The sequence below is a fragment of the Neopelma chrysocephalum genome, unplaced genomic scaffold (assembly GCF_003984885.1).
Source record: "Neopelma chrysocephalum unplaced genomic scaffold, ASM398488v2 Primary Assembly neopelma1_80b, whole genome shotgun sequence".
NCBI classification, from domain to species: Eukaryota; Metazoa; Chordata; class Aves; order Passeriformes; family Pipridae; genus Neopelma; species Neopelma chrysocephalum.
In genome coordinates, this window is record NW_020897742.1 from 2,973,772 (window position 1) to 2,990,653 (window position 16,882).

Consider the following 16,882-nt stretch of genomic DNA (forward strand, 5'->3'; position numbering starts at 1 on the left):
TAACTCCATGGTCATACTTGAAAAAACTTAAATCCAGCATTAATTTTAGTTAATGTTATATAGCAGTTGTTTGCTCTCCAGTGTCAATTTTAGAGTTAGGCAGTTACTCTGGATCTGTGCAAGAAGCAATCTGAAGAAACATTCAATCCAGCCTTGAAAGCAAACGAGAAATGGGAATTGTGGGCATGTGGGGAATAGTGTTCTCCTATGCAGGTGGAACAGCCTTTTCTTTGAGGTGAATTGCAAACTATAGGTATTTAGCCAAATTACTCTTTTTAAGGTCTACTGAAAAGTTTACATAAAGAAAAAAAATTTCATGCTTCCCGGAAAGTGCACCGTATGGCTGTTTTATACTGGGATCTTGGTGTGGGTATTTTTAATCAAACTGCTACCTATTGGATTTGATTATATACCACTTACTTTACCTTAAGTTCTTCTTAGCTCTCAACTTGAAAAATAATGTTAGGAAGAGAGAGTGCCTGGCAGGTCTTGAGAGTCCTGGACTTCAGGATTTCATGAGCCCACAGGGTGAATTCTCTTGAAATGGATTTTGTCAGTTCAAGAACTGTTTTGTTCTTTAGATGTTGACCTTATTTAAATTAGTCACAGATAAATGAATTCTGGGTATTTGAACTCTTTGCATAGCAGCTTACAATTGCTCTTTTTTGCAGAAAATCTATTGTCAAATTACTGCTGCCTTTTTCAGGCAGAGTAAACAAATATTTCCACATGAATTCTTGGAAATAATTTGGAGTTTGAGGCAGCAACAATTTATTTTGAACCTAAAAGACTAAAGCTTATAGATTATTGATAGGAGGTGTCCTTAAGGGGCATCTACAGTCTCATCCTCTCCTCAAATACCTTTTATAAGACCAAACTCTCTAACCTTAATGTGAGCAGGTTCCTTTTTTTCTTAAATGTTAACTGGGTGGGCTTGTTACCTGATCCTAATTTAATCCCACTCATAGCCCCCATGATTCTTATTTTCTAAGATTCCCCCCCACCCCAGAAAGATTAATGAAATTTTCAGTTATTGTTCATGTATGATTAAAAGGGTCTATTATTAGCACATGTCTGGCAGCAAAACAGCTGCCCACTTTTCACATAATAGGATATTAATTAATACCCTTACTGCACAGGCAGCAAGGCTGGGGATATGATCTGGACCCAGCCTGCAGGAAGTTAAACTATCTTCCTGTGCAGAATACCCTAAGCAGGAGCTACAGCTCAGCTGGAGAGAGGCTGGGTGTCCGTTCCGTGTCCACCACAGAGCTGAGCCTGGCACTGACATCCTTGGCACACCACCCTGCCTGTAGGATAAAGTTCAAAAACCCATTGTAGCCTGGATAGGGTACTGGTGCTGTCCAATACTAGGGTTTTTTAATATATGGAGTATAGCAGGTTCTGGTACCCTCTAAAGTGTATTTACTCACTGTAGTTGTAATGCCTTTGCTCTTTTCTAGGAGTTTTTCATCTAACTTTGTGCCAAATTGGGATTGAAAAAAATATTGTCATGGTGACAAACTTGAAATAGGACTTTAGCATTATGCAGTTACATATGTGTACTGCTCTCTTAACTGGCTGGCTGATGGAATTATTGGCCACCTTCAGCAGTGGACATGAAAAGCTGAAAGCAGAGCCTGTGAGAGCTCTTGTTTAACTCGCTTTCTTTTGCTGTGGTATTAAGGCCAGAAGGGTATGGCGTTTTTATGACAAATATGATTCCATATTCACTGAAATGGAAGCACTAACCATCCTCAGTGGGAATCTTCTTATCCACCTGAGGGTGGAGTAAACTTCTGAGCTTTTGGTCTGCATTTCAGATTCAGAAAGGGTGTGTGAGTTTGAAGTGCTTCTTTTAGTACTGTTTTGTTATCTCTTCATTAAAATTAATTACTGAGATACTGTTATACTTCATTTTGTATTGATAAAGGCTTCATATCCTTTCTATATTTAATCTTGTCCTATGGGTACTACTGTCTTACCTCCCTAGCAGTTTCTAATGCACATTTGATGAAGGATGAGATAGATACCTTGCACTGCTGGAGGGATTTTCTGAAACAAGTGACAGGTATTTTTCTAAGAAAATAATGAAGATCCCACTTTCATGCCTGACCATTCACCTGAAATGCTTAATGCATCCACAAATGGATTGTGTTGGGTCCAGCTTTCCTCCTTGTTTTTATGAAGTGCAAAGTGCCATTCAAAACATGGTACAGACCATGTGTAAAGGTGAAAGAGAGCATGTGTTCATGGAAGGGATGAATTATCATATCCTGATTATTTCTGATGGAGCCAATAGAACTGCATTTCTCTCCAGAGCTAAAATTTTGAAATTTTGCTGATAGAATCTGTATATGGAAGATTCAAGCCTCCACTAGGATTCATGTAATTGTTGGGTTTAGGGTTCACATTAGAAATAATTGGCCAAAGGGAGGTGAAAAGGTTTTCTATTTTGTCTTATTAAAGACAGCATGCTCTGAATGCTACTCATGAGTACTCCAAAAACTCAGACTTGAAATCAAAGTCTGGTCATTATAGTAGCTTATTACTAAGAGGGCCTGCATCCAGTATGAGTTAGTCAGTGGCAGTGGTTTTATTTATAAATGGGCTCAGATTGCTTAAGTGTGTACTGGTTCTGTGGTGGCATGAGGATAAGTGGTGAGCGCTGCCAGGCAGTGATCCCATACAGTGATTCAGGACTGGCATTTTTTAGTTCAAAACAGAGAAACAGGCTTTGGTATTGTTGGAATAGAAAGCCAGATTTAAAAGCCAAAATCTGCCATGAAGAAGTCTCTATTCCTTTTAGTTCTTGTTGCTGTTTTTATTGTTGTTGTTGACAGTAAGATAAAATTGTTTTCAAAGTGATCCATTCAAGTTAATTTAGCTGACCATTTTTGGCAGGATCTTCATGTAAAATCCCTTTTGAAACATGGCCATGGTCTTTTCAGAACATCTGTTTGCATAACATGTATTTCATAAATAAGATGCATGTTTTTTTTAAAAAGCCTGAATCATCCTCCCTACCTTTATTTTTAAGCTAAACATTTCCAGCATAAATATAAACAGCTTCTGCAAATGCAAGCTAAGCATGTTGCTCTGTAGCCTTTGCAGCCCTATTCCTCTCCCTTCCCCTTCTTTCCCATCTCCCACACACCTACCTTCCTCTTGCTCCTACTTCCCCAGGTACTGTGATACCACAGAAAACTCAATGGGTTTCAAATATTCCTCCTTCCCCAACTCCAAAAGATAAATTTGAAAAATATTTCCAATAAAGGGTGTAACTAAAGGCCAATTTGAAGTCCTAAAGTGCTGAGCAATCTATAGCATTTACATCCCTCTTAGGCACTATTTTTTTTTTAAACAAACAAATTGTGAAAAGTAACATAGAAGTACTTTTTTAACCAACAAGGTTAACAACATGCTTCAGGTGACCTGCACATGCAAATTTTACATTCATGAACTGCATTATCAAATTATTTGTTCTCTTTGGTGTTAGTAGTCACTGAAAATGTTATTTCAATTAACTTTTATTTAACTATTAAAATATAGATACTGATTTATGTGCAACTCTTACCTTTCCCTACTCTGTTCTTGTATGCTTGGTAGCTGCTTAGCAAGATCACCACTTTCCTCATTAAATTCAGAAGAGTTTTCTGTTTTGCTTGTTTATTACAAGGTGACAGACCCCTTCCAGTGTATACCTGAGATTTCTTGCAGCTTGAGGGAAGAACGAGTCTGGAACACTGTAAACTTAATGTGACTGGTAGACTGGTTCAACATCCATGTCCCAGATGGGATTTTCCTGTGGGGTTTTTCCCTTTAATGCTACTTTCCCTCACTTTCTGAAGGATAATGGAATTTTTTAGTCACATGAAGTATTTTGGCTATAAAACCCAGCTAAGTAAGCCCAGTTTATGTTTGCTTTCACTTTTTAAATAAGATTAAGGAAAACTTCCAGAATAAAAGGAAAGTAAAACCAGTGTTGTTTTATGTGACCAGTCTCATGGGACTCATGATGCCATAAGAATATAGGAAAGATTTTAAGTACTAGTTGCTTCAGAGCTAGTATAGTATGGCCAGTCTTCACGAACAAAGATTTTGGGAAGGGTCTTTTACCTTTCAAGCCTGCGCAATGGATTTTTTAGGTGAGACACAGCTTGCGCTGACTGAGCCGACCCTTTAATCCTAAGGTTCGTCTGCTGGGGCCAAGCAAGCTTGGACAATGGCAGTGAGGTTCTCAGGACGTAGGTTTGTTTAGAGTGACCTTCTCTTAGATGGATGGCCTCACAGGGCTGACGAGCTCCATCTGCCCGGGGGAGTGTCCCTGACTGGGAATCGAACCCGGGCCTCGGCGGTGAGAGCGCCGGATCCTAACCACTAGACCACCAGGGGTCCCTTGCTTCAGAGCTACAGACATGTAAATCTCAGCCATTTGTGTCCCATTCATGCAAGGTCCATAGATAACTTGAAACATCTAAACAAATTATCCTAACCTGAAACATCATGGAGAGGGTGACTGCTCTTTCCATACACTCCAATGTGAACTGGTAGTTCATTTGCTTCTGATGGGGGCTGGGTAAATGAATCCTGTACTGATACATGGGTATAAAAATGTGTCTGTTTTCTTAAGAAGAGTGATAAGACTAAATAGAAAAAGTGTTTTTAATACTTCTTGTCTACTAATGGAGAGATGTGTACTGTAGCTTTTCTTAACTGATGAGTTTTGAAGTTATCTCATTCCTTTTAATTCAAACAAATAGTCACTAAGTTCTAAGATTCACCTTCAAAGTAATTGTTTTCTTCCCTAAAAATTAAAATTCTATCTTTACAAAGTAAAAACTAAGTAAAAAAAATTAGTTGTGTCCCTGTAGAAATCTGCTGGGACAATATCGTTTTTCCTACGCATACTGACTGCAATCCCATATATAGGTCATCTAGTCTTTGGTCAGTGCTTGTCATCTTTATGTTTTAAAGCAAAAGAAGACAGAAGATCTCTGCCTTGTCTAATATGCCTATGTTCTGGTCATAACATCACTCCTTGGTGTCACATTGCTGTGTAAATCCCATAGGATTAGATTTGAATGGGAAAATTGATCTACTTTCAAATGTCATTTCTCTGAACAATAAAGGTCTACAGGTCACTCCCACCCTGAAAACTGATTATTGGCAGATCTGGATTTATTTTAGTGGCAGAAATGATCTCTGGCATACTGAGAAAAAATGTACTTTTAACAGTAGTGTATCTGTGTTTTACAAAAGGAGAAATAAATTACCCTAGTTAAGGAAGCTCGGAGCAAAGTCAAAGTGGAGTAATATCCCACTGCTCCGTCCACTGAAAGGCCTGATTTCATCCCCAAGCTGCAAGAAAAGTGAACAATTCTTTGTAATTGAGCTGTGGAGCTCATGAAAGAGAGGGACTGATGCATTATCCTATTTTCTAATAACATTGCTTTATGATACTGCTACTCTTTAAAATGCTGCATTTTGAGAAGAGGCATTATGAGCCAGAGCATACAAAAACTGTACTGTTTTTCCTTCCATGCTATAAAAAGCAGAGACTTGGATGTTAGCAGAATGGCAGTGCAGTATAATTGTATATTAAAAAAATCTACATCAGTATGCAGTTACTCATAGACAAGCTGGATATATTGTTAAGTAGAACTGAGTAATCTTGCCATTTGTATTTCAGCTTCCTTTTGACTTTATGCATTTTGCTTTTCTGTTTCTTAGATGCACAGCCCACAGATGGAGAAAGGGAGGTATGGAATCAGATCAGTGCAGTTTTACAGGACTCGGAAAGTATGCTTGCAGACCTTCAGGCTTACAAAGGAGCAGGACAAGAAATTAGAGATGTATGTTTGTTAATGAGAGTTCTTTGGAAGCAAAATCAAGCAAAACTCAATGTGTTCCTAGCTTCTGTTCTCTATCCAAGCACATTCAATGAATTTATATGAAAGTCTCATTAAAATTGTATTTTTAAAATACATCACAGATTATGCATAATATTCAATATAAATCCCTAATGTGAAGTCATTAAGTGATGGCTGTTGGAACTTCTTTTAGGTTTTCTGTTAGTAATTAGTAATTATTTTTCACTTTAAGAAACACCGTTTCATATACCCTGTTTCATGTATCTCCTAGTAGAAGTTGAGGACATGGAATAAATAATACTTGGATGTTAGAAACACATGACAAAAGTAGTTGCTCTTCTGTGTAAATGGAATAATGAACCACAGTAAATTTTAACCTTACATCCACTTTATTCTGTGAAACTGGTCCTGAAGTACAGTTTTGAACTGTAACTTACAATTTTCTTAGGTGACCAAACCTTTTCCTGCATCAGCTTTGCAGTTACTGTTACTGTGAGCTGTTGATTACTTAAGAACTTCAACATGTTGAAGATCTCAAAATCATCAAAACCTTGTATAAAAGGCTACTTCTGTAACCAGTAGTCATATAAAAGGTTTTTTACCTGGTGCTTTTACAATAGTTTTGTTCCCAAGAGGATACACTAGAGCACGTTTCCCTATGTCAGTGGTGCACTGTAATGAATGATTTTAAATCGGTATGTTACAGGGGGACAGGGAAGGGGGAAAACATGGGGTTTTTTTTGACTTATTAATTTTCTGTTCCTATGTAATATAATTTCTCAGAATTGTTCTACGTTTTGGAATACTTTTTAAAATAATGTAGAAAAATTACAGACTGCCTTTTGCTTGTTATTTGTTTATCACAGTTCTTTACAGTAATATTTTCATTTCAGGCAATACAAAATCCCAATGATATCCAGTTGCAAGAAAAAGCATGGAATTCAGTCTGTCCTCTGGTTGTAAGGCTGAAGCGCTTTTATGAGTTTTCACTCAGATTAGGTGAGCCCTGTTTTAGTATGTTTGTTTAATAGGTTATTTATATATAGCAAAATAGAAACTTTCTTTTTACACAGACTTTTAAAGAATTAATATTCTTTCTGTTTGATATCAGCAGACATTTAACTGCATTACATTTGTCAAGGCATATTTTTAATCTTAATTTAACTTTGTCATCCCTATAAACACAAAAAATTATATAATTGCTCTTTGAATTAGGATTTTGGAAGAGAAAAAGTTTGCAAGAATATATGTATGAAGTGGGAGAGCTCCCAATGCGAGGGAATTCTACAGCATTCTGCTAACTAAGTCTTTCACTTTTTGAGTGATGCTGGTAATTATAGCCACAAGAGCTGATTTATATTGCTATCAGTGCCTAAGAGTACACTTTTAGTAACAGAGATGCCAGAATAATCTATACTGAGCTGATGGCTAATTGGGGAAGATGAAAGAGAAAGAGTTGAATATCTTGAATGAATATGAGTTGAATGCAAGAAAAATGCTTCCTCTAGAATTCTTGATAGGGATCCCAGATAAAGGGAAAAGAGCTCAGTGATACAAAATGGAGAGAAAATGGCAGAACCTGAAGAGGCAGGTGTCTTTGACTAACGTTTCTCACTTTAGGATAGTAAGAAAAAGCATTTCTGTTAGGGCTCTACATGTTCAGAGGGTTCCTTTCCTTCAAAAGCAATATATTTAGATATACACTTAAAACTTTGTCATAATGTGGACTGACTAGAATTTGTACTTCTGATCTTATATTCAGAGAAAGCCCTGCAGAGCTTACTGGAGTCATTGACCTGCCCGCCCTACACTCCAACTCAGCACCTGGAACGGGAACAGGCTCTAGCAAAAGAGTTTGCAGAAATATTACATTTTACTCTTCGTTTTGATGAACTTAAGGTTAATAAAATCTTTTAATACATTTTGATTTTTGCCATGTGTTTTGAACCAAAACTGATTATTTCCTATTTGTCTTCTTGAAAGATGAGAAACCCAGCAATTCAGAATGACTTCAGTTATTACAGGCGGACAATAAGTCGCAACAGAATAAACAACATGCATGTAAGTAAATAAACTCTGATCTGCTGCTCACACTGAGGTATTTACCAGGGTGCATTTATGCCGTTTGTAGTAAAGTTTTTGCTTTTGATTCGCTAGCTGTCGTGTTTTCTCCTTCACACTGAGAGTTAATCAGCAGTCCGGATGAAGTGATTAGAGTGGAACTACTCATGCAACAATCTGCTTGCTGACATGAACATGTACTGTATCTTTTTCTTGCTGCTGGCAAGATTTTAAAGAGCTTTGCTGACTATTTTTTCTCCTGTTTTCATCAGCTAGACATTGAGAATGAAGTGAACAATGAAATGGCCAACAGGATGTCCCTGTTTTATGCAGAAGCCACACCAATGCTGAAGACACTCAGTAATGCAACGACACATTTTGTATCAGAAGTAGGTAATGGGGGAGAAAGGTCTAACCATCCTTGATTTTAATTTTGCATGATGGTTTACTGAACATGGACTTTTTTTTTTGCCTTCCAGAACAAAACGTTACCAATTGAAAATACGACGGATTGTCTAAGTACTATGGCCAGTGTATGTAAAGTCATGTTGGAAACACCGTAAGTTTTATCTTAAATCTTGGGAGTTTTTTATGAGAGAAACCTGTATTGTATTTTAAGTTGCCACCTGGGGCACCTCAGTTTTTTTCCAATAAAAACTGTATCTTTGCCTTAAGTGTTACCACGTTTTGTACACAAAGCACAGCCTGGTATTAGAAAGCCTTGCCTCCTATTTTAACCACCTTATGATGTTTTTCATGAATCAGCATTGAGTTTTGTTCGAGGGAGCTTACATGGTCAGCCTGCATTTCAACAAAAGGTTAAAATATGAGTGGAATCTCATGCACTCATAGGCTTCAGTGTCTGTGTCTTGTCTAGCCTGGCCCATAGGCCAACTGCTGCCTCCTGTTTGCCTGTGCTGCTCAATTATTAGCACACAGAGGCAAGATTTTGGCTCTTCCACGCAGAGCTTTAGCAAATGATACACAAGGACTATTTCAAGGATCATTGAAGTAGATATTTTTTTGGATGCAACCATCTTATTCTAGGTATGAAAAAAATCAGCTGTATGATTTTTTCATTCATATGAATGTATTCAGCTATACAGTTGTGTTCATATCTACTGGTGTAGATAATAGCCAGGGGGGTTGTTTATTATTGTTCTGCTGTGCATTTAGCGGAGTATTTTTTAGGTTAGATGTCTTTTTAGTGGAAAACACATACTAGATAGAGCCAAAGTAGAGTTTTCTGCCTTTGAATCATTTGCTCATGGCACCATGTAAAAGGCAGAATTTCTGAGGTTTGTTTATGAAAATTCTGGAGAAGTGTATGTTGGGGCAGGACTCATCTCACAATCCCAGGACATCATAGAAGTAGTAATTGAAAAGTAGCCTTATGTGTCAGCTCTTTTTTTGACCAAAGAAGAGAAACAAAGTTGTGAGTCATCTACTAGAAGATTATCTGATATTTAAGTCTAATTGTGGGATAATCAAGCATTATCACATCAAAATGTCTGTAGCCTTTAAATCTATTCATGTTATGATGCTGTGTAAGAATAAAAGTTCAAATTGGAAACTGAGAGGTACTGTAGTACAGATTTTAATATTTTTAATGTCGTTTAAGTGAAAAAATCAAGTTTTGTATTGAAAATAAATTGATATTTATATTGCAATATTTCTACATATTATTTATGTTTATAAATTAATTTATATTGAAATGAATTTTCTGTTGAAATTAATGACACTAAACAAATCTATGTATTATCTACTCAAAATAATATTTGTTAGAATAAATATGATAATTTCTTTTTTTCCCAGTTTCTATTTTTCTCTGCTGCAGTTCATTTTTCATTTCCTGACAATGGTTTCAGGGATTACAGCCTAGAGGGCCTGTCTTAACAGTGCCATCCATACTCTTATGAAAAGTCAGAGAAAAACTCTGGAATTAATTCAGACCAGTCCTATCTAGTGGTACTTCATACTGGGACTCCAGTGTGTTGGGTCTCTGAAATTAAACAGTCTCCATCATATTTCATGAAGTTTTCTCTGAAGCCGTCATCACATACATTTTGTGAAGTGAGGATCTCAACTGTGCATGAGTATTAGCAGAGGTTTATATCTCTCTATTTGCTTTCTAACCATTCTTCTAAATTGACAAGGGCTTATGATAGTCAAAGATCTTTGAAATCTTACTAAGGTGCATCTTCAGCCTTAAAATACACTTTTGATTCAGACTTCATGCACTCACTGTCTAATTTTTTTAAATTGTCTAGTAAAAATCAAGACTGTTTATTTCTTTTGTTCTGTTTTCCAGAGAGTATAGGAGTAGATTCACCAGTGAAGAGACCCTTATGTTCTGCATGCGAGTAATGGTGGGAGTTATTATTCTGTATGATCACGTTCATCCTGTGGGAGCTTTCTCAAAGACATCAAAGATTGATGTAAGAGATGCTTTTCTTTAATACTCTGTAGGTTTGGGAATGCTAGTCTGCAGGTCTCTTTCAGCACAAGCTTATGACTTGATACAAATAATTTTAATTCCTTTTGGATGGCAAAATTTAGAATTTGTCTTCACCTGTGTACTTTAATACATCAGCTTGTTTGAAAGTAAAATAAGGATCAACTTTTTTTCTTTGCATTTTCTTCCAGCTACAGATAATAATTTTTTTTTGTTAGTTCTGCTTTATTGCCAAGTGTATAGTTACACTAAAATAATTTTTATTACACCTACCCTGGAATATGGTCCATGGTCATAATTTTTTTTTAATCATGTATTTTATTGACCCTGAAATGCTCTTCTTTGGCAGTAGTTCTCTTGTAAATAAGTAGATATTCAACATTGTCTCTGCTTTGTGTGAGATCTGAAGTAGCAGAACTGAAATGTTACTGTTGTAATGCTGATAATGACCCTTCAGTTTTAGCATTAGCATGGCCAGTCACAGGGAAATCAACCTTATTTTTCCATTTGAAAAATTGCAAGCATACATAAAAAAAGCACTCTTATTTTTTTCTATATGTTTTTACAAACCTAAATCTTATGCATGACGTCTTCCAGCAGAAATAATCTGTTATTCATGAAAAAAGATGCCAAGTCTTTCCCTTTACAAGACAGCCTGCTTCAAAAGAAAAAAAAATATATATTATTGCCCTCCATGACCCTGGGTCTTCATTAGCATTTTGCATCTGCAGATACCAGTGTTTTGCCGCATCTCCCCTTTGACTCTGTGCAGAGGGAAAGATGTGTCACAGAGAGGTGAATTGATCTGCTCAAGGTCATGAAGCAGATAGAGCGTGGGACTTGAATGCAGATTTCCTGACTGCCAGTTCAGTTTCTTGCCTACAGAAATAACACAAGTGAAATTTTGATAGGACCAAATATACAGTGTGTGTACTTTGTTTCTCACATTTATCCTAAAGCCCTGTAATGTTACAGTAAAGTTATGTAGAGGTAAATGGGAAGCAGGAGATGTATGACTCAGGTTTTTTTTAATGACTACATGGTCCCAAATCTTGAATAAAACTAATTAGTTTAGTGATTCTTCTCTAATTAAAATATCTTCTAATATTTCATATGATGAGTTTGTTTTACTGTGAAAAACAATTCTTTTCTCCCACTTCTTGGGAGCCATTTCAAGAGAATTTCAGGGACAGTGGAGTATATTACCCTTTCCTTACTGTTTCAAGACTGGAGGCTGTATTTCAAGCTGTTAATTACAGGTTCCTAGCTTAGGCAACATAATAGCTTCTCTTTTTGACTGTTCTAGGGATTCTGATTCTAACAAAAATGAAAAAGAACTGTTTGAATTTTCATCCCCTTTGAGTTGGTCTTGTCTGATCTGACAGGGCATGTACACCTCTACTGAGTGATGTGCATATAGTCTTGAGTTTCTCTAGTTTGGGAAATGTAGCGGTGTCACTTCAAAACATGTGGTGCTACCCTGAGAATTTTATCTGATCTGCTATTTGCAAAGCTAGTTATGCTTTCCAGGTAGAAATGAGCCAACTGAGCAGTGATCAGTGTCTGTTAGGCTGGTCACTGCCAAGGAGGCTGAACTACTTTTCTGAGTAATTTTTGTTGGCAAATAAATGGACCCTGACTTCAGTTAAGTTTTTCATCAACCACTTCCTTAATAAGGCAGAGGTGCCCTTTAGCTGCAAAGACAATAGTGGTGCATAGATTTAGCACTCTAATGTGACTTGGAAAATTAGAAGATTCAGATCTTGACTCAGCCATGCCTTTATCTGTCATTTTGAATAAGATGGAATTCATCTAGACTAATTTCTGGATAACTATATTAGGTGTCTTCATAGCAGTGGGAAGAAATAGGTACTTCTGGGGCATAATTAGTTACATATAAAAGTATATTCTGAATAGGTTAGAGAGATTTCTTGTTTCTCTCTATTGGGATAGGGAGTCTGTACAGTGGGTCAAATGAGTTCTACTTTCTCTGCTTCATTTCCCTTTTAGTAAATTTGGACAGAGTTTCAGCCTGTTTTTTGAAGTCTCCACAAAGATATTCATTCAGTGTGGTGTTTAAAATCGACATCAGGGACTTCTTATCTCAGATTAAATTTGTAACCCCTCGTTATGAAACCAATCATAAGATGTCACCAGTTAAATTTACAACTAAAAACTGAATACTGAAAATTACTTCCTTGTCTGCAAACATAAAAATAAAAGTTAAAACATCTCTTCTGAAAGTTGCTAACAACAATGAGATGGAACTCCCCAAATCTTTTTTTTAGCTTGTATCAGCTGTTCTTAATTTTTTTTTCTAACTTTGAATTGAAGAAATCATGTTCAAGTGAAAATATATATACTTGATAGTTAATTTACTCTCTACAAATGCTTATTAAAGTAGATGTTTTCTCCAAAGTTGGGTTTTTAACTTAGATATAATTGTTAATAAGTTTTAATGCTTTTATTGTGTCATATAAAGCAGCATTAACACTCAGTAGGAAAAAAACCCTGCCTGTCTATGGTGAAATTTTTCCTTGTTTTCAGCTAGTGCAGTTCATATATTATTGTTCAATAGTGGCATGCTTCTATTCCCAGATGAAGGGATGCATAAAAGTTTTAAAGGAACAACCACCTGACACTGTGGAAGGACTTCTGAATGCTCTCAGGTATGTATGGAATAATTGTGTGATTCAGCCTTAAAAAGTTATCTCTTTATAATTAAGGCTCTTCACCTTAGAAACTTGATTTATTAAGACTGTCCTTTCAGGTTTGCCTTCATTACCTGGGGTTTTCTTAAGTAACATTCATTTCTCTCAGTTTCATTTCAGTTGGATAAGCAAGGATTATAAATATTGTCAACAGTGTATCTAAGCTAAGATTTGTTATATAAAATGCCCCAGCAACTAGAAGATTTTAGAAGCCAAGTGTAGGATTTCTGTTTCTCAAACTTGGAAAAAAAAACAATGAAGCTCTTCAGTGTTCCCAGGACATTTAAGAAAGCTGCTTTAAGTAATAGATTATGCCAAAAGTCAGTCTGGATTCCTAAGTGCTTTTAATATTTACCATATTTCTTATGTCTTTCCATGATTTTGCTTCTTTTGAGGTTTTTAACTGGGGGGAAAAAAGGGAGATAATTTTGACCCAAATTATGACAATGTTGTAGGTGGGTAGAAAACAGGATTTAGCCACAATTCTCCATCTTTTAGAAGGAAATAATTTATTGCAAAAAGTATTTAGAAGATGAAGAGCATCAGATTATTACCAGTTAAATTCCAGTGAAATATGTAAGTTCCTCCCTTGTGAAACTGAACTGTGCTGATTTCAAAAAGGGGCTTCAAGTTTTCAGACTTTCCTAATGTCCATTCATTTTATAAAATATTGTTTTAACTTGTAATTTCTAGGTTCACTACAAAACACCTGAATGATGAATCTACTTCAAAACAAATTCGAGCTATGCTGCAGTAGTATCCTGAGACAAGTAGATGTTTGTATTGATCACAGAAGATGTGTATGTTTACATAATTTAATACAGTTTGATGTTAATACTTGTGTGTATTTACATAACCATTTTCTTCACATTGCTAAAATATATGAATCTGTTCATAACCTGACTGACTTTATATAGTGCATCCTGTTTTTATGCTAGGCTTTATCTTCTGATCTTTAAAATACTTTTTTACTTAGATACTTCAGTTATGACAGTTTATCTGTGCAGTTTAATCCTTAAATACCTTCTCTATCAGAGCATTAAGTAGTAGTGAAGACAAAATGGAAATCAAATAAACTGATATGTCAAAGGTACCACAAAAAAGAAGCTTTAAAGAAGGAGAAAGTTAATATGAGGGAAAGGAAAATTCATTGAATGTGTTTTAAGAACATGTGCACAGTTTTTTGGTAAGTTTTCGGATCTCGTCAAACTACTATGAATAGGAGAATACCTGAATGTTCATCACTCTCATAAAACACATTGTCTTTCCTGTAATAAGTGGAGATCCACCTAATTTTAAGAATTATGTGCTGACTGTCATCCAAAAATGTATTGCAAAGAGGTAATTTTACCTTTTTAATTAAGTATAATGTACCTTTCAACAACTGAGGAAATTAATATCCTTTTTCGGATTCAATATAAATAAACAGAAAATGTGTTTAAATACCACTGATAGATTTTGAAAATTCTGTATAATTTTATTAGATTTAGAAAAAAAAGGGAAAATACTAATGCCTTGACTTAACTGGAAAGAGTTTGTCAGTGTAAATATATCACAATGAACATTAACTCTTTGGCAGCTCTAGCTGGTGAGTAATTTTTTTGCTGATCTAAACTGGTACACTCTTCTGTAGCAGCAAATTTCCCTAGTGTCAAATTGGCCTCATCAAACTAGGGATGATAAAAATTTAAGAGCTGAGCTGTTCTTAGGAACTCCATCAAGTTCCTTACAGTGTTATTCATAAGGTGATTCAGAGTCAACACAGAAATATTTGTCAGCTGACTGCTCTTCATTGGTTTTTGAGATGTGATTGATACTTCAAGGAGTTGAGTTCCTTGATGCATTGTTTGTTCTTACTTTCTAGTAAATTTTCCAGTAAACGGAATAGAAATACTTTGCCAAAAGCAGCAAAGTGCTCATGCTCTGTTAAATGTGTCTTCTGGGTGGTCTGCAGTTGCTGTACATATTTTTGCAGAGGTCATGTTCTGAAAATGTGTTTGATTTTGTGTACTTTGCTTGCATTATATGTGTGAAAACTCCAGTGCTTGTGCACAGATTCAGATTTGCCTTTGCTTATTCCTGTGTACATATATCCGGGTTTGTATGCTTTCACTGGAATTTTCATGCATATCACTTCTAAAAACATTACCTTAAGACTTTGAAGATGCATTTGGTCTGCTGAAACTTGGCTACGCTGTGACAAATTGTGTAATTGAACTCAGTTCTTAAATAGTATTAATATCACAAGTTCTCTGGAATAGAGATTGGCTTAAGAGTTTATTTCTGAGCAGAACAACCACTATGAGGTTTCTCAGACCTGATCAGAACCCACAGGTGCCAACATCAGTGTGGTGATACTGGATAGCACCACATCTCCAGCATTCGTGTCACACGCCTGCAGTTGCAGCAGCTGATCACTGTGTTATTGTCAGGAACAGAATTAGAACTCACATTAGTTTTTGGGGTTTTCTTTCTGGAAGCAATGTTCACACTGTTTCTTCCCAGTAGTAAATCCACTGTTTACAAGCTCCGTTTTTAATGGGAGGACATTTAAAAATGTATGTTAGGGAAAATCCTGCTTTGTTGATAGTCACTTCCAGTTAGGTGAATCTAGGTGGATGACAGGTCATTTTGTTGAGCTTTGAAGTTAATACATGCTTACCTGCAATTATTTGTCAAACAATGAAGTCTTCTCTTTAAGTAGCCCAGAGAAAAGCTATTTGTCACTTGTATAATAAAAGTGTAAACCTTAAATCATTCCGTGAGTTGTCATGTGCTGTTTGCTGAAGTCACAGAATTTCTATGCCTGCTTTGATGTTTTTGTACAGAAGTTTGTTTGAAATAATAAAAAGTTTGGTACAGTAAGCATTGGGACTCTCTGTGTTTAGAGACAACAAAAACAGGTTGTGAAATACCTCATTTAATGTTTTGGATCAGTGATACAGTAGTCTCACATTTATGTATCCAGTTTATATTTTATTTTAAAACCATTGGAGATGTTTCACTTGTACGCCACAATAGTATAACCTCACATCACTTAAACAATTCCTGTCTTTTTCTGACAGTTCTTGACACTTGTCTGTCATCTTGATAAGGGGAAAATGTTGATACTGCTGAGGGCATGAATCTCTTCTATGACTTTTATACCTTCACATTAGTCATCCTAGCCTGTGGTGGCCATCTCAGGTTTGTGTTTACAGTCAATAAGGTCACCAGAGGATGAATCATTTAGTCATAAGATAAGTGCAAATGAATTGCTTTTGGAAGAAGAGCTGTGTAGACTAATGGTCAAAGTTTTTGTTCTCCATTTTGATGGTGTTTCTTATTATTTTGTCTCATCATTATGTAAGAATACATTTTTTTTTTGTATGATAAATATTTAAGCCTCGTAGTGATAGTACTTTGGAATGTTCATGAAATACTGTGAACTGTTTGGGTCAGAAGAGCCCTACAAATTTGCTAGTTTTGTGGTGGAAGAAAATACTATTTTAGAGTGGTATGAATTTGAAAGACTAAAGTTTGTCACTTTGAATGAATGTGTTTGAAACATAATTTATGACTTCTAAGTAGATTTGGGAAAACTCTGCATCATTTTTTCGTGCCATATCTGAACGAAAGCCGTCCAGCTGTCCAATTCTCAGTCTGTCAAGGTCCCTCTGCATGGCAACACAACCATCTGGTGTATCAACGACTCCTCCCAGTTTTGTATCATCTGCAAAATTCCTGAAGGTACATTCTGCCCTGCCCTCTGCATCACTAACGAAGATGTTAAATGGTATTGA

General features: G+C 36.1%; 1 protein-coding gene across 11 annotated transcripts in view; it reads left to right on the plus strand.

Moving 5' to 3' along the window:
• Window positions 1-15,965, plus strand: part of FAM49A (family with sequence similarity 49 member A) — a 55,256-nt gene extending 39,291 nt beyond the window's left edge. For 8 of the 11 annotated variants that reach the window (XM_027690204.1, XM_027690199.1, XM_027690203.1 and 5 more), the window contains 9 exons: window positions 5,734-5,855; window positions 6,767-6,872; window positions 7,636-7,772; window positions 7,857-7,934; window positions 8,207-8,323; window positions 8,414-8,493; window positions 10,246-10,372; window positions 12,937-13,058; window positions 13,794-15,965. In XM_027690204.1, coding sequence (XP_027546005.1) covers window positions 5,734-5,855; window positions 6,767-6,872; window positions 7,636-7,772; window positions 7,857-7,934; window positions 8,207-8,323; window positions 8,414-8,493; window positions 10,246-10,372; window positions 12,937-13,058; window positions 13,794-13,857 — 953 coding nt within the window. In that variant the 3' untranslated portion in view covers window positions 13,858-15,965. Of the gene's footprint in view, window positions 1-5,733; window positions 5,856-6,766; window positions 6,873-7,635; window positions 7,773-7,856; window positions 7,935-8,206; window positions 8,324-8,413; window positions 8,494-10,245; window positions 10,373-12,936; window positions 13,059-13,793 lie in introns of those variants that run through there. The other 3 variants (XM_027690205.1, XM_027690206.1, XM_027690208.1) reach the window with 2 other exon arrangements.
• The last annotated feature ends 917 nt before the right edge of the window (window positions 15,966-16,882 follow it).